General features: G+C 37.5%; 1 protein-coding gene across 2 annotated transcripts in view; it reads left to right on the top strand.

The window, feature by feature from the left end:
- CABCOCO1 (ciliary associated calcium binding coiled-coil 1) overlaps positions 1-9,329 on the top strand; it is a 96,505-nt gene extending 87,176 nt beyond the window's left edge. The window contains exons 6-8 of one of the 2 annotated variants that reach the window (XM_045568422.1): positions 2,844-2,966; positions 3,390-3,530; positions 8,506-9,329. In XM_045568422.1, the coding sequence (XP_045424378.1) occupies positions 2,844-2,966; positions 3,390-3,530; positions 8,506-8,580 (339 nt within the window). In that variant the 3' untranslated portion in view covers positions 8,581-9,329. The remainder of the gene's footprint in view (positions 1-2,843; positions 2,967-3,389; positions 3,531-8,505) is intronic. The other variant, XM_045568423.1, reaches the window with a different exon arrangement.
- The last annotated feature ends 9,066 nt before the right edge of the window (positions 9,330-18,395 follow it).

The following is an 18,395-nucleotide window of genomic DNA, read 5'->3' on the forward strand; positions in this document are numbered from 1 at the left end:
CCTTAAACTTGTTTTTTAAAAAAGGCTACCATTTTTAATAAGAAAAAAAAATCACTGTGATGCTTCTGGGCATTATGTTTATTCCAAAGTATATATTTGACAGTGTACCTTATTATTATTAATGAAAAGACTTGATAGTTATCCTCATCTGAAATTGGGACATTTTCTTCCCTTACGGTATCTCACTAACCTAGCTAAATGTAATTCCTCATGAAAGAGAAAAACATAGCTGTGCTTTGGTTCATTAATAGTATGCAAAACACCCTAAAGAAAAGAAATTCTCACCCCTAGTTTTTGTGCATGAATTAAATCAAGTTAATAGTTATATGAGCTCCACTCTTAAAAAATCAAAGAAAAGAAAAGCTCAACTCTCAGCCAGAACCTCAGGTTCTTAGGATAAATGGGGAGTTTCACTCCATGAAAGAAATGATGTGAAGCTGGAAAGTTCCAAGTTGCCAAGTGTGTGCCCAGGAGAGAGAGAGAAAGAGACACATAGACACAACACACACACACTCACAGTGCCAAAGACCAGGAAACTGGGTTGTTGGCAAATAATTGAGATAAGCCTTATAAAGAAATCCAAACCACAAGGGTCTGAGGGATAAAACAAAAGAGCACAAATACCTGCTCACATTTAAATATATGATCTGATGGGGGAAAAGGCACAAGTGGGCAGATGATAGAATCTGCTTCTACCAGGACCAGGATGAAGAGGCAATCTACAGACAACTTCCACCAGGGAGACAGGGCAAATTAGCAGAAAAGCCTAGCTCATGTGTGCAAAAGCATAGCAGCAGGACAAATATGATGACAGCCGACCAGATAAAGTTCTGCTTCATTAAAAAAAAGTTACTTTGCAGATGAGTTCGTGATTATTTTCTCAGTGCCTGCAATACATTCAGTAAACTATTCTTTTCTCTATTCTTTTCAATATCTCACTCATCCCCCTCTCACCCCAAACTTCCTGTTTCTCACCCTATATAAAAAGTTTATACCACTAAGTAAATACCTTATCATTGTCCCTTGTCTCTGATTCCCATGTGCAGCTTATTTATTTTGCCTATAATGTTTCAGAGGCCACTAAAATATGTTTAGCTGTCTCCCTTTCCTAGCTTGGTGAATAAAAAGCAATAGAAGGTGTGGGAGGATGAAAACAAGAGTGGTGAAAAAAACGTACAAATCATTTTGTAGGAAGATGAAACTACTTATATGCCCCATTTAAGAAAAATGCAATGGCTCATGAATGTGATGAGAGAAGAGAACTGTTCTGATATGTTTTCTCAGTATTCTATTTTGATTAACATTTAGTCAACTTAAGATAAACAATCTGGAATGATGTCACCTAACAGAATAAAAATCAAGGGCTTAATAGTATCAATAATTTCCAAATATGGCAACTTCATGACGTATTACAGTTTACTGAAAACTGCATAGGCCAAGAAGTCAGCACACCAGGGTTTAATTCCCAGCCCTGTCACGAAGTAATTATTTAACCTTTGGCCAATCATTTAACCTCTTGGTTTCCAAATCTCCTTGCTTATGAAGTTAAGACATGTCAGCGCTTCTATATATTTACACTAAGCAGCAACTTTCTATAAAATCAAGTTAAAATTAATAATATTAATTCAATGCAAAATGCATACACATTGGTAAGACCAAGAAAAACGTAGCTTCCAGTACATTCCAAAACCTAAATCAAAAACATCAATATTTAAATAATGAAATGTAACATGTAAGTTTATTTGAAATACTGTAGGGAAGTGAGGAATGAATATAAGATTATTTCACCATTTTTTCAGACTTCACAGGATGATAATTATGTAGTGAATTTATGCATTTCCAGAGTTTTGTCTTCAAACTTGTGAGCTCAGGGTCTGACTTTGTCAGCATACAGTGGGTAACTTCATCTCAGGGCCACAATAACAAGCTCATGAGAGTGTATTACACAAATTAGAATACTATTTATTTGCAGTGAGGAATTTAACAGGCATGAAAAGCAGACACTCAAGTGGGCATGTCTTTACAGATCAATTGAGATGAGAAATCAAATTATGACCAAAATGTTGCTTGTCAAACATGGAATTAGAAAAAGAGGAGCTAATTAAATGATTCGGATGTTTAACGCCATTAGCGCCCTGATCTCCCCTCTTTGCCCCAGGTCATGGCAGGATGGGCACTGCCAAAATTGGCTTCCTTGGCTCACCTTCTTCTTCATTCCCAATGTTGACCAGCCATCAGCCTCCTGGTTGGCACACTCTTGCTAAAAGAATTGTTAAATGCTCGCAATGAAGTCTTGCCTGTCCTCTGTGTTTTTGGCAAATCTCCTCTGTGATCTGGCTTTATATATTAACCTTTAGAGTCTTTATTGTCCTCATCACCAAATTCTTGATGGCCACTTCACTACTGCCCCCAAGAAGAGCTACATTCTGCTGAATAATATCAATCCCACCAGGCCATTATTGAGTGTAATAAGCACCTAAGCCCCTGTCAAAACTGGAGAGGATGCACAGGGTGCCTAAAACCTGGTTCACTACCTACAGAGAGCTTGTAGACAGGAGGAAATGGATACTGATGCATGAAACAACTAAAGACCAAGGAAATTAAATTTGAAACCACAGAGTATGGAAAGAGAATAAGACGATGGGGAAACCAAATGCTTTTTGTGAGATATGGAGCTCACAGAGTGCTAGAGAGCCAAGAGGGCAATGGCATCCAGATTTCAGAGGAGATGGCACTTGGGAGATAACAGACTTGGAACTATGGTACATACAAAAGGGAACCGACTGAAATTGTGGTTTCTCTCCAGAGGCTGTGTCATAATTCAGCTCTTTTCTTCCCTCCAGCAAGTGATAGAGGTGGTTAGGCCTGCAGGTTCCCCTTTCCTGGATCCTCTGGAAGAAGGAATCTCATTTGATATTTACTCAACATTCATAGAGCCACCCCCAACACTGGATACAGAGATGAAGGTATGTTTCCTTTTGTCTTTTCGTTCATTCTACCTCAGCATTATATTCTCTTGGGGTGGGAGGAAATGAACCAAGTGTTCTTCTATTTTCTGACTCTGATTTTTCCAACCAAACACAAAGATTTCCCTGAGTGTTGATTCAAAGATGGGCCAGCTAACAGTGGTTCAGCAATTTTAATCTCTTCCACCCCATCCTCTCTAATCTCCACCTTCACTTTTCCCAAAAGTAGGCACTACCTTAGCACCATGACTTAATTGTCACAACCCCCATGAACAATAATACAAATTCAGGGTGACATCAAATCAAAATCTCCCTCCAGGTTGTGTTCCTGGTAGAAAAGTATCCAACAGAAGTTTGAGGTTCCATATGCATCACTGAATGCTCTAGAAATCACTTGAGTATTATATGCTTTCAATATTCTAGAGGTTGGATCAAGAACAACGACCTGAGGAGTCCCAGCCAGAAACTGATACTTCAGACATGGATCCTTTAGTTGGTTTCACCATTGAAGATGTAAAGTCAGTGCTGGGTCAAGTCACAGAAGGCATTCTAATGGGTGTTCAGGTACTCAATATTGATGGTATACTGACTTCCTTTATTATTGGTTAATTGGCCAACCTCAGCTTTAATGTCTGTAAATATTAATACTACCCACATTCTGCCAGCAAAAGGGATGCTTATGATGGAGTTAATTTAACATCTTCATATAATTCTCAGTTAAGTCATCTGATATTCAGTAAGATCACAAAATAGATTTGCCAACAGCATCTAGCGTGGTGGGTGTTATCAGCTTACAAAATCATTCAACATTGAAACCCAAAAAATAACATGGTAAAGACTTTGTGCCTTGTCAAGCTGTAAACATTGCTCATGCAAAAGTAATTGGAGTACATTTCTAAACAGTAAACACTGAAGATCAAACCATAATTCTTAGCTAAATCTTCTCACCAAATTTCTAAAGAAAGGCTTTCAAGTCTTTGAACTCCCTCTCAGACAGTTTGTTCCTTTTCACATATCACTAATAGCTAAGCAATTTACACCAATGGCTGCATGAAATGGTGATGGCAGCAGCCATCTCAGTAGCAGCTGCCAATGATTTATCAAATGGCTTAGCTTTATGCTTAATTCTTTCTCATTCTGTCCAAAAAAAACAAACAAACAAGCAACTGTTTCTACCTCAACATAAAGACTTACAGGAATTCCCATAATTTTCTAGGCCAAATGATAAAGTAAGTAAATTGCATATGTTGAGTAAATTTGCAATTTCTTGTAGAAATGACCATAAATCAGTAGGACAACCTAGTGCATATTTAAAATATGAATGCATCTCCGGGGAAGATTTAGTTGTCATCTGAACATGAGAACATATATTAACAGCATGCTATATTAACAACTAATTTAGAGAGAATAAAAGATTAGCTTGGCATAGGCATACCTTGTTACTTGTTTAATCATCAAATGTTATTGCACTATTTACATGAACATTTAATGATTTGGTGCCAGCAGAATCAGCCAAAGTCCTCAGCTTAATAAGTGGTGTTTAGTGTTTACCAGAAATAGTGGAAGAACACGTTTTACACAAAGCTTTATTGTTAACAACCCATGAATGTAATAACTGGTTACTGTGTGGAAGGGCAGAGTGCAGTTGAATTAAGCTGAGTTTGGAACATATCTCCTTTTTAGATTTGATAACATTTCATCTAAATATAGTTTATGTATAATCATGGCCCTGGGCTCCTTTGCAATCCTGCGGCTCTGAAATTATTGCTGAGGAGCTACTAGACAGTAATCGAATTGTTTTCAGGCCCCCAAAATTGAAAACATCTTTACCAAGGCTGTGTTCCATGTAGTGAGCAGTATGCTTTTAAGTATCCATTGAAAAAAAATTTTTTTTAATATTAGCATCTGCAGCATCTATACCCCTACTTAATATAACAGAAAAAATATGGTCGTTGTTGTATGTGTGTGTTATCTTCCCATTGGCCTGAGCCAACCTGGAAGTTCATTAGCTGGCTCACCTAGATGTAATCAGGCATAGAGAAAACTTGGGCCAAAGGAGAGGGATACAGACCCTCTAGGTGCCACGATTATTTCCATATTAAGTGGATTTGTGGACATCAGCCTGGGCCTAATAACTGCCAACTTTTTGATGAAATGGCATGATGACATGGATTTACACAATGTCTCAAGATAGCAAACCCCGTTACATATTTTCTCTCAGTAATCCCAGTAAAATTCACACAAGTTAGGCAGGCACTTTCCCTGATAAATTGAAATAAGAGACACAGAAAGTCATTTGTCCAGAGTTTGCAGGGTCAACAGCTAATGAAAGGCCCTGAATGGGAGCTGTGAACTGGGTTCTAGTTCTAATTCCAGCGTTACCCACAAAAACCACAGAACCTCTAATATCACGACCAGACTACTTTGGATTTTAATACTCCCGTGCTGTGGCACTTTTTCAGTGTTTACCCTTCTGTCTTGGTCAAATTCCAAGTTGGGTAATTACTCTCTGCTTACCTAAATTTCTCCTCCTATTTTAGATGGCTAAGTTATTTTCCACGTCTAAAACCTGCCTTCCAGTGTCTCTGGCTCTAAAAACTGCCACATCCCTTCTAAGGGGAGCTGCATGCCAGTGGTCAGTGTATATGTGCCGTCTGAACACACTAACTGGCTGCAGGACCATTTAATGAATTGTTATTTGTAAGATGTTCAACCTTTACCCATCGTTTTTTCTCCTTCTTTATTTAAAAGTCAAACGGTTATTACAATTTTTGCAGAAAAGACAGTAGAGCATTCATGTTTTAAGTACAATTTTTTCAGAGCTCCTTCTCTAGTGTGGTTTTAGGCATATTTCACCTTGTATATTACAGAAATTTCTGAAAATGTAATGTGAATTCTTAAATTTTTTTATGTTAATTCATGTATTTTCCCATTGACTTACTGTATAGTTTTAGAGATTGATTAAGAATGAAGTTATCTTGGCCTTGAGATGTTAATTAAAATTATACTGAATAGAGCAAACATTTTGAGTCTATATAGTTTAGGTGTTTTAATTTTAAAGATAAATTCAAAATGAAATTATTTTGGCCTGAGTTGTATAATAAAAATTATACCCAAAGGAGCAAATTTTAATATATTTAAGGAATTACATTTCAGAGAACTTTGAATGCTAACACTAAATTCTTGCATTAAATGTTGGCTCTTGGCCCTAAGCAATAGGGTAAAATAACATGAAAACCTTGAGGGAAGTTTGGCATCTTGGGCCTCTAGGTATTTTTAGGTCAACTTGAATTTTCCAGGTTAGAAAAGCTGATCATGAGATCAGCTAAAGGTCGTGGTCAATGAGAGGCCATTGATCCCAGATCGTGGGTTTTCCATGGTTTCCTAAAGCAAATAAATCAGACCCAACCCTAGTGGTTGTGGGATAGCTTGTCTGTTCAGCAGTGTTCTGAGGAATAACAAGGAGACATGGCCAACTACTGACAGCCTATTCTTCACTAAACATGGAGACTTTTGATCCAGGCTCTGCTGGTCGTGCCTGAACTGAACTACTGTTCACTAAAGTCTAGAGACCTGAAACATGACTCTCCTCTCACTCTTTTAGGCACACCTTACCTTCTTGATATTTTTTCCCCCAAGGCCCACACTTTTTTTTGATAAATTCTGCCTCAGTGAAATACCAGAAAGGTCTCCAGGTTAATGTGAACACCCTGGTAAGGCAGTGAAACCGAAGCTGGTAGGTGATATGTATACATCAGTCCTTAGTGGCAAAGAAATGAGATTACTGGTGGGCATAGAAATGAATCGAAAGGGAGAAGAGGCAATTCTTTGGGAAGAGCAATTCTTCCCAATCTTTTGGAACTGTGATAGAATTATTTCTCAAACCATTTCAATCCCTATATGGTCCAATATGTTGTATGCCATAAATTTATTTTAATGAAGCAAGAGTAATAATTTTTTAAATATCTCATGACATCATGTCAATAAAAGATAACATTGGTCAAGTTTATCACAAAATTGGGAGTCAAAATTATGAATTTAAAAGCTAAGGTGTAATATTGATACAATCCTATTCCTCTACTTAATTTTTTGGGTAACAGTTGACACCGTCGCTTGCCTAAGGCTGCACAGCTAAACTAGTACCTAGGTCTCCCCACTCCTAGGGCAGTGCTCCTATCACCTCCACCAGAATAATGTGGGGGCATCAGTGAATCCTGAAGAAAGACAGCATAAACCATTCATCCCTCCTTTCCTCCTCCACCCAACCAACCACTAAGAAAGGAAAAGATAAGAAACCAGAGGCTAGAGCTCGATCCTAGAGCTTAATAAAACTTGAACCAGAAAAGACTAACTCTCATGTGAACTCTGAATCCAGAATTGGTGACACAAATGTGATCTTTCCAGAAATATCAGCTCTTACTCTGAGATAAAATAAAATCTACTCAGATACGGCAGCATGGACATTTCAAAACTATCTGTGATAGCTACACTCTCAAAAATAAATAAGTGAATAATAAATAAATAAATAAATAAATATGAAAAATTATACCTGGGCTTACAAAAGTATTTGATTTTTTAAATTTCTTCTATCTAAATTAAAAGAATAAAAATTTCTCCAAGTACAGTTACCTACCCTGAAAATCTCAAATTATGTTATAGATATTAATAATCTAAACTTTGAATTTATGAACACATATGTGTATAAACTACTCCTCATATACTTACAGACATTTTTTCAATCACCTAAACAACAACAAAAACACCCTTTTTGCCACGTCAACCACCACCGGTTTCTCTGTACATAATTTTATTATCCATCGTGAAAAAGGGAAGACATTTCCAGGGCTACTAATGTTCAGATAATGTGAAGGCATTTCTGGAATCGCGCAGGTAGCAATGTTAGTCCACAGACTATCACTGCCAGAGGCTAAATGCTATCACAGCCACCGCAATCACTAAAACCTGACAGCAGTCGCTTACTTTTTTCCTCCCAAAAATATACCACAAAGTGGCATCGTTTCAAGAGTTGCAATGTATGATGAATACGCTTAATTATAAGAATGGTTCTAATTGTGAGATTATTTGTGTTGTTATTTGACAACAGAAGCTTTCTGGGATTTCATTTAGAATGTGTTACACGGAGACAAAAACATCTATTGCAAAGGGGTGGGGGGGCAGGATCGGCAACACAGCAATAACTGAGCCCAAAGCAGTTATTCTGATTCGGTGCTTATTGGGAAAGTCTGTCTGAAAATACAGATAAATTATCCTATCTTCCAACACAAGGCTATGTGAAAAATGGCTGTCCAAATACCACTTCCTGTTCATAGCAGACATGCTATACATTGGGAATGTGCAGAGAAATATGATAAAGTGTTATCACATCACTACAGGCTGAAACACAGCTATGTCTGCAAAACAGGAAGGTGTGTGAGGGATAATGTCTGTCTTTAGGCACTATAGTATGTCAAAACCACAAAGACAATGTGCAGCAAAAGATAGCTCCATCATAACCACTTTTTTATGATTGTCTTCACAGACCGAGATAAACGAAAAGCTGCAAATACAGGAAGAGGCCTTTAATGCACGAATAGAAAAACTGAAAAAGGCCTGAAGACTCAGTACAAGGAGAGTGATGCTAAACTTCACAGAAACAAACAAAACCGGCCGGAATAATAGACTCTCCAGAGCATCATATCTCCTTCCTTTAGTTGTGAAAGGAAAACCAAGCCCCACTTTTTATTATCCTAAGTAATTAGGAAAGTATTGGCCCCAATTTTGCTATCTCCTGTCCCACAATAGCCTCTGAATTTATTGCACCGAGTGTAATAAGAACATTCTGTATATAAGAGTTTGGAGAATTATATATAAAAATACAATTACTTTTACAGTAGTCCGTTGACGTTTTGACTAATAAATGCTATTCATCTTCAAGGAGAATGAAGCCAACTTTTTAAATAGCCAGAAATAAGGAAAAATAATAATAATTTTATCCATATTAACCCAAATGAACTGCCACATTACTGGAGCCCTGTGAAAAGATACCAGTACCACACTGCTGAGGATAACACTTGCTAAACAATAGCAATTCAAACGCATATACTAGGTGGTTTTTTTTTTTAACTTAAATCATTTGGTTTTCTTGTTTAAATGTTTCAGTGTGAAACCAATTTTCTGAAATTATATAATGCAATTTGAAGCACTTTAATTTATTCTGTACTGTATTTGTTATTTCTAATCTTGTTACTCTCCCAGGAGAATACATGACCTATATAAAAAGAAGCAATATATAAATGGTTATTAAAGATCAGCCTATATATAGATTGTAAAAATCTTAAATACAAATCAAACTCACAGAGCTCCTGAAATTAACCATTATATTGCAGTGGAATGATTAAAAAATGTCTCCAGCCTTTAAATACCTTTATTAAAGTATAATTTCAAAAGAAAAATATCCATTTACCAACTGATTGTCCCTAGTTGGACAAATTGATTAATTACTACCTAATCCCTTTCCAAAAGTCTTAGACTTCACAGTATTCTAGAGTGGAGAATATTACCAGGAGGGGGCCGTTTCTTTGAGAATTTTCCAGGTTATATAGTACTTGCATCTAGGTAGCACTTGGGTGAATACCAGCTATAACCTTACCTTGTCCAGCACTGTCAAAGGAACTGCCCAAACGTATTCATTTGCAGCATAGTTTTCTCACTATACTGATCACAGAGGAAGAGTATATCTGAAAATAAAACCATGTTTATTGTTCATGCAGTTCCAAGGCTGAAAGGCCTGTTTCTTCCCAGAGCGGTCCTTCCTGCATGAAAACATTGATGGTGATCACTAGGAGATCACTAGTGACAGGACATCACTTGGAGGCTCACAAGTCTGTCAACCAGTCATCTTCAAGGAAAACAGTGAAACTGCAAACAGGGAATAAAGGAGTTTCTAGAAATCACCCCACACAGCTTCAAATGCAATCATTGGCACAGAATAGACCTGCACTTCTAATAAAAAGTGTTTATTTGAACAAAGACATCAGGAGTATCAGGACTCTAAAACTAAGTCAAAAATAGCATTAGGATCCCTAAACACTGCAGAGAGACGATATGCTACAAACCTGGCTAAAGCTGTGGCCTCTTGACTAAAACCCCTAGCATCTGATATTGGCTTCACCATTGGCTACTGCGTGACCTTGGACAGGCCACTCATCCTCTATATTAGCTCATCTAGTAAATGGAGATAATACTTATTTTCTCATGAGGGCCCTTAGTATTAGGAGATAATACTTATTTATGAGGACCCAATAAATTCATATTAGAGGACTTTTGTTGTGAGGTTTGGTTTCTGTTTATCGCTTACGATGTGCAAAACTGTTCCTACTCTGTTGAAGTCATCCCATGGTAGCCACCCTGCTGCCCTGCATCTTTCATATTGGAGCAACCCAGGGATCTGTGTGGCAGCCCAACTTTAAGATCTAGTAATATTAGGAGAAAAAGCAACCAGAGCTTTCCATAAATCCTTACAAAAGTGTTTTTTGTCCATTCAAACAATAGGATGCTTGCATGAGTGATCTTTCTTTTTTTTATTTCACAATTTATATTGCTCTAAATTTACATTGCTTTTTTCGTTAAATAATATATCTGGGAGATAATTCACTCTCAGCACATTTTAATGACCACGTAATATTTCATTTTATCAATTCCATAACTTTTTGACCAGTCCTATTATAGTGCTGACTCTTTATTGTTCCCAATAGTTAGTTATCAGGATGCCACATTGCCATGCTAGTGTTCTTCTTTGTGAATATGTATGATTATACCTGTAGGATGAAATTGGAGAGGATGAATTTCTAGGTCAAATTGTATGTGCACTTGAAATTGTGTTAGATGTTGTCAAAGATATATTTTACCATTTTGCATGCCCACCCACAGTGTATGAGAATGCCTCTTTTTCTACAATGTTACCAACAACATGCATTAACCAATTTTTTGTCTTTGGTATTCTGATAGAAAATAATGTCACACTGTTGTTTTATTTTGTTTTTATTGTTTTACTCCACATGGATTGAGCACATTTTCATATGTTTATAAGCAAATACATATGTTTATTTAATATATATACAATAATAACCCTAGGAGATAAACAGATAGATAGATGATATTAGCCTCATTTTATAGTTATGGAGCCTGAAGCTTAAAAAGATTAACTTAAACCAAATTGCACAATTAATAATTGGTGGATCAGGGCTTCATACCCAGGTCTGACCTATTTTACAGATGGTGAAACTGGAATATAGAGAAAGTTTAAGCAACTCTCCATGATCATACAGCCAGTAAATGGCAGAATCAAGTTTGGAACTTGGGCCTATGTGATTACAAAACCCACATACTTAACCTTTATCTTCCTCTAGCCATCTAATAGTTGACATGAAATAAAGTGAAAGCTGACCTTTCTTTTTCCTTATTAGTTATAATAAGGGAACAAACTTGCTTATGCTAATGAGCACTTTAAGTATTTAGAAATTTTATCCAGGGAGAGAATGCATGGCTCATCTGCATTCATTTACTCATACATTGTATATTCATTGAGCACCTCCAATGTGCCTGGGCATGTAGTGGTGAACCAAATAGACATTGTCTCTGCCTTAATAACCTAGTCAGGGTAGACAGTTAATACTAACTGTGATAAAGACAAGCTTCAGGGAGTTATGAAAATATAGAACAAAGGAGCTTGATCTAGTCTGAGAGGTCAGGGAAGCTTCCTATAGGTATTGACAATTAGGCTGAGATCTGAGAAAGACAGGTAGAATTTAACTAGACAACAGAAGGTGAAGGAAGATGCATTTTAGACAGAGAGAGAAGCATGTGCAAAGTCCCTGGGACACAAGTTGAAGCTGAACAATTGGCCAGACCCGGAGCTCTTGCAGGATTGTAGACCACACTACAGATTTTTATTTTTAACCTAAAAACAATGAGAAATTGTTGACGAGTTTTAAGCAGCAAGTGACACCAGATGTGTGTTTTCAAAAAGGCCAGCTCCCTAGTACCAGGACTTCTATCCATGGAGACCTGGAAAAGAGAATATTCTCATGGAAAGATTCTCACTGCTAATAATGCATAGCACCACTTCTTAGAAATTTCTGAGAGTGGGAAAAATAAATTGTGATATTTTTTAAGTCATAGGGTGCAACTATCCCTGAGTAGTTTTTGGCACAAAGGCAGCCCTCTGAAAAGCCAATTAAAAAATAATACCAACCTGGAACTTAGGAGCAGCTTTTCTTTTATCATCCACAATAAGATATGTTCCTTCCATTTGCAGGAATAATTTGGGAAGCTTTTTGCCTCGCCCCCATGATAAGTTTCAAAGAGCAAATATATTCATTATGTTATGAACAAGCCACAGACTGCCACTATTTCAGGTATTTGCAGGCACTGTTGTGCCTAAATATAACTGTGGAGTCGCTTTTCCAAAATCCAAACATAAAGCGCTCATTTCTACCCTCCATTTGATCAGAATCATTCAACCATCCTGGTAGATAATAAGTTTGCATGTTCTTAGATTGCATTTCATTATGCTTCAGTTCCCTTACAGAATAAACGTGCTCCTTTTCCCAGCAATTGTACAGGAGAAATACTTCTGACATCTCAAATTTCAGAGAGTCTCTGGAAGACGTCCCTCTTCTGGACATGAAAGTCATTTTTTTTCCTGGACATCCATTTGTTAAACAAGAGAAGTCAGGACTCCTTTATGGGAGTCAAAATACCCATTATTAAGTTTCCTAAGAAAAATGAATCTAGATCAATATAATCCCATCTTGGTGAAATTCACAAATTTCAAAACAAAGAGAGAATATGAAAACCTCTCTTGCTTTCAGGTCCCTTTCTTTTTCCCAGAAGTACCCTCAGTGGAGAAGATTGGTTTATAATATTTTATTTGTCAGGGCTGCCAAAGAGTTTTATGTTAACTTTTAGCTTAAGAGAATGTTAGTAAAAATATCTCCAATGGTCATTGTGGTGTTTGTTTCTTTTTAATCTAGCCTGTAATTTATTCAGGGCACTCTCTAGGTACTGGGATGAAATATGTAAGATAAGGTCCTTGACTTCAGGGAGTTCATGGAATTAATGAAGTTTATAATCTAGAGGCAGATGATAAACACAGAATGAAGAGGGTGATTTTAGATAACAATAAACGATATGAATGAATGACACAAACCCATGGCATAAAAATTTCAGGAATGTCAGGTAGCTACTTTACCTTGGATGCTCTGAGGACTCTTGTTGTATGGACTGACTTCTGAGCTGAGACCAGAATACAAGAGGGAACCAGCAAAGGGCCACGCTGAGGAACATTTGTGCCAGGCAGCAAGGATAGCAAGTAAAATACCCTCTGTGTTGCATCGTCAACTGGAACTTATGATCACTCAAAAGCAGTTCTCAGGGGAGAGGGTCACATTCCTGGCAAGTGGCCAGGCTGGTTTGCAAACTCAGATCCTCACATTCCTAATCCAATGCTCTCTTTCTACTCCACTGTATTGGCATGGCCATATTACCCTACTTTTTCAAAAGAACATGCAAACTTATAACCACAAAATGCTTATCAGGATAATCCTCAAACCAAATGAAGCGCACTTATTTAAAAGAATCTTGATTCAAATCTTCCAGAAGAATTCCAAATAAATTATGTGGGTACTCCACTTCAAAGGAGGAGGAGCATAATTCCTACTTAGGTGTGGGCTATACATAGTGACTTTCTTCTAAAGAATACAATATGGAAATGGGGGCAGGGGAAGGGAAGAGTGCCTTTATGCTTAGGAAACCTGACAAACTACTTCAGCCAGGTGATCAAGGTCAACATCAATAGCCAATAAATCATGTTGATGGCATGCACCCTTGATACCAGGTGAAAAATGGTGCTTTATCTCTGTGATCCTTCATCTCAAAAATCTGTAACTCCAGTCTAATTGTGAGGGAAATATCAGGCAAATTTTAATAGAGGAACATCCTACAATATACCTACCTGAGTAGCACTCCTCAAAACTGCCAAGGTCAGCTGGTGCAGTGGCTCATGGCTGTAATCCTAGCACTCTGGGAGTCTGAGGCAGGAGGATCGTTTGAGGCCAGGAGTTCGAATCCAGCCTGAGCAAGAGGGAGACCCTGTGTCTACAAAAAATAGAAAAATTAGTTGAGCATGGTGGCATGCACCTGTAATCCTAGCTACTTGGAAGGCTGAGGCAGACACTACTGCACTCTAGCCTGGGCAACCGAGGGAAACTCTGTCTCAAAAAAAAAAAAAAAAAAAAGCTGCCAAGGTCATCCAAAACAAGGAAAGTATGAGAAAATGTCATAGCCAAGAGGAGCTTAGGGAGACATGACAACTAAAGGTAATGAGATATCCCAGTTGGGATTCTGAAGCAAAAAGAGGAAATATTAAGAAGTATGAATAAATTATGAACCTTAATTAACAGGAATGTATAAACATTAGCTCACTAATTGTACCAAATGTACTATACTAATATAAGATTAGTAATAATAGTAATAATTAGTAATAGGGGAAACTGTGCAGGGGGAAAGGGGGAAGCATGGGGGACTCTGTATTATCTGCTCAATTTTTCCATAAATCTAAAACTGTTCTAAAAAAATAAAATGTATTAATTTTAAAAAAAGAATCTTGGTCAAAACAAAACAAAATTAATTAGAAGATGCTTAAAGTCAGATTTCATCATTAATGGAATGACACTCCCTTCTAAATGACACGTGAAAAATCAGATATAGTCGTCTTGCAAACTGGAGGAAAAAAAATGTTCATGAAGAAGGAGGAAGTGCTAAACAAATCCCATTTTAAAGAAGTAATTGCAAATTCCATCAGTCCTGGCCTCTCCCTACCTCTTCAATTCTGTAGTAGAATTTGAAACTTTCTAAAAGTGTGCATACTTCATAAAAGCAGAGAGTGGATTGATTTCTTTTAGCACCTAATTCTCCCGCAACATAACATCATAATAAAGTCTAGCAGTTAATCTTAAATCAAGAGATCAACCGTTTATAGAATGGTCCCAGGCACTCAAGCTGCTCACAATGAGTAACTCTCCTCCAGATCCTAAGACTTCTCTAAATGAGCACTCCTTGTCTTATATAACAAGAAAAGCACAATAAGTCAATAAATAAATGCTATCCGGCTACTTGAAATCAGGCTTTGTAATGATCACATTACCTGCCATCCTATCACACACACAAAAGGTTAAAATAAACTGGATATTAATCTTTTTTATTGAATATCCATCTTAATATCAAAAGGAGAAAAAAGCAGTCCCTGTTCTTAACGCTGGTGACAGTTTATACTAATGCACTGTCAATACACAGATTTCAAAAAACCAAAACTCAAATTCAACCTGAATAAAAGGAACATGATACTCATCTTCCAACCCAACACAAGAGAAGAGTCAATCCCTTATGAAGACCCACAAAATGTTTCTGAATTTTCATTCCTTATCATTTTTGGTACAAAAATTGATACTATTATTTTTTATTAACTCTATCCAATCCTCTTTTCCCTTGTTATTGGGCTTTATGGATTAGAATAAAATTGAAGTTTGCAGTGAATTTGTAATAGTCAAAAATTCAAAATAAAAGAAAGAAAAAAACTGTTCTCACGCCAATTTGCCAGCCCCAAAACTTGTTACATCTGCTTAGGAAACATAACAAAGATTAAACAAAAGCATTGAACAAGATTCAATTTTAAAATAGTAGCACCATAAGACCATGGTGCTAAAAGTCCTAAACGTCATCTAGTTCAGTCCTTTCACGATGAAGAAACTTAGGTACAGAAAAGTGAAAAGACGTTGTGATCACATAGCTAATTTGTGGCAAGGTCCAAATTAGAATCCAGATCATCATTCATTCATTCATTCATTCAAGTCTGCTTATATTCAATAAATGTTTGCTGGGTATTTTCTGTGTGTCAGAGCTATGCTAAGCATACATCAGCAAAAACAGACATACCCACTGCCCTCATGGAGTTTATAGTCTCATGGGAGAGGTGGATTTTAATCAGTCACAAAGCAATTATAAAACTAACAAATAACTGTAATAAGTGCTATGAAGAAAGGTATACCTTGCAATGAGAGCTTATACAGAGGAATTTGACCAAATCAAAGAATATTCCACTGGGAGAGTCATGCTTTGAGGATGAATTGGGTACTTGTTAGGCAAGAAGGGGAGGAAAGAGTTTTCAGGCAAAAGGAACAGCAAGTGCAAAATCCCTTGGAAATAGAACATGGAAGATAGGGGATGTGAAAGGTGGCCTGTGTGGCTGGAGCCTTCAAAGTGAAAGAAAAGCATTTCTCAAAATTGAGGATGAGTAGGTAAGTGGAGATTGGATAACGCAGAGCCTTGTAGGTCAGGATAAAGAGTTTTGACTTGCTAGGAAATACATTGAGAAATTACTAAAAGATTTAAACAGAGACTTGAAGGTGGTTGGTGAAGAACAGGCATATTTGCACTATGCAAAGATGACTCTAATTGCAGCGGGGAGAATGGAGGAGAGACCAGGAAGGTCATCCCATTTAGGATCCTTTTCCAGCCTGGTGCTCTATTGTACCACATGTGTGTTGGAAGCTGTCCACCGAAATCCATTCTCCATTCTTTCTAGGCATGTAGCTGAACTCCATTTCCCAGACCTTTTTGCAGTTACATGTAACCATGTGACCAAGTTTCAGCCCATGGAATGTGGGTAGAAGTGAAATGTACTACTTAAGGGCTTTGCTCAAGACCAGTCAACACCTCCTCCATGTTCTCTCTTCCTCTCTCCTGCTGGCTGCACAGCAGTGAGGAGAGTGACAATTTGAAGGTAATAGTGAAACTGTCAACCTGGGTTCCTGGATGAACACATGACTGGAGACACTCGCCAATCTAGAGCACAACTCCAGACTATCTTATGAGCAATAAATATAACTTTAATTTCTTAGAGCTCCTTCATCCTTGGGTCTAGTCATTACAGCCGTTTAGCCTGTGCTAATTCACTCAATGGCTATGTCTCTCTGTGTCTATGCATATGTAATATGTCTCATATGGGTCAGTATCTATAAACTGAGAAAACAACTGGCAAATTCATTAACTAGGGACCTGCTTATAGTTTTATTATATAAGGTAATTACTTCTTAGTTTATATAAGCCCGCAGTCCCTCCTAAACTGGCATTCTATGAAGTAATTGATTGAGCCTCTCAAATATGAGGAACTGCACACTCAGGAATTTCCTACTAGGAGCCACACCTCAAATACTTTCTCCTTCAGGTAAGGCTAGTATTTCTTTAAAGGTCTATGGTTGGCTTGAGAATTCTCTAATATAATAAGAAAAGTATAAATAAGACCCTAAATTATTAATTTGCTGATAGTTTTTCCCTTAGGCCAAGGTCGTTTCTTCAGCTGATATAGTCCTTACTGCACTAAAGATTATTTACTAAATAGCTACTCCACAAACCTGGCTAAGTCCCTTACTAGAGCAAATATTGATGTGTTGGCTACTATGAATAGTCACGATACTGAGTTCTGAAGACATCTATTTCTGAAGTGCTATTCTGGTTTGGATAGTGGACAGTTCCATAGGTTAAAATAAAAGGCACAGTCAGATCATAGAGCTGGACATAGAAACAGAACTTGGTTCTTCCCTCCCTCAAACATGCTCAGTCATTAGTTATTCACTTGTAACTTGTTACAAGTGAGCACCTGAATCAGTGAGCATGCTGTTGGCTGCAAGTAAGCAAAATCCTGAATTCAGAATGCTCAAACAATAACAAAAATGCACTGTGTTAATTAACAAAAAAGGAAGTCCATAGGGAGCCTCAGTGATGTCATGAAGGACCTGGATTATTCCTGTCATCTCTCTGCGGTGCCCTCTTTAGCATCTTGGCTTTTGTCCTCAGAGTTGTCCCCTTATAGTCTCAAGCTGGCAGCAGTAGCCTCACAAAAGGACCAAATGTTCAAAAGAAAAGACTTTTTTCTTCTTTTCCAGCTCTTGAGAAGAAGAAAAACTTTTCCTAAAGCCTGCCAAGAGAATTTCTCCTGTGGCCCTTTGGCCAGAATTGGGTAACAAGGTGACCCCTAAACCAAACACTGGCAAGAGAAGTAGAAATGTCATGACTGATTTAGGTGAGTTGGGATTTACCAACTGGGGCAGGGGAGGGCCCCAAAAGACATAATCAGCCAATAGTTGGACAAACTTGAGATTCTGTTAGAGAAAGAGAGAAAAAAGATAGACGGGCTTTTGGGTAGGCAAGTGCCATTCCTGCTTCACAATGTGGCCTTTTCTCTGTAAGATTTTGTACCTTATACAAAATCTTGTCCTAGCACTCTCGGCATTCTCCATTTCCAAATTTAGATATAGATGATACATAGATAGATGATAGATAGATACAAAGAACTTTTCTTCTTTTTCAAAG

The sequence above is a fragment of the Lemur catta genome, chromosome 14, assembly GCF_020740605.2.
Source record: "Lemur catta isolate mLemCat1 chromosome 14, mLemCat1.pri, whole genome shotgun sequence".
Taxonomy (NCBI): Eukaryota; Metazoa; Chordata; class Mammalia; order Primates; family Lemuridae; genus Lemur; species Lemur catta.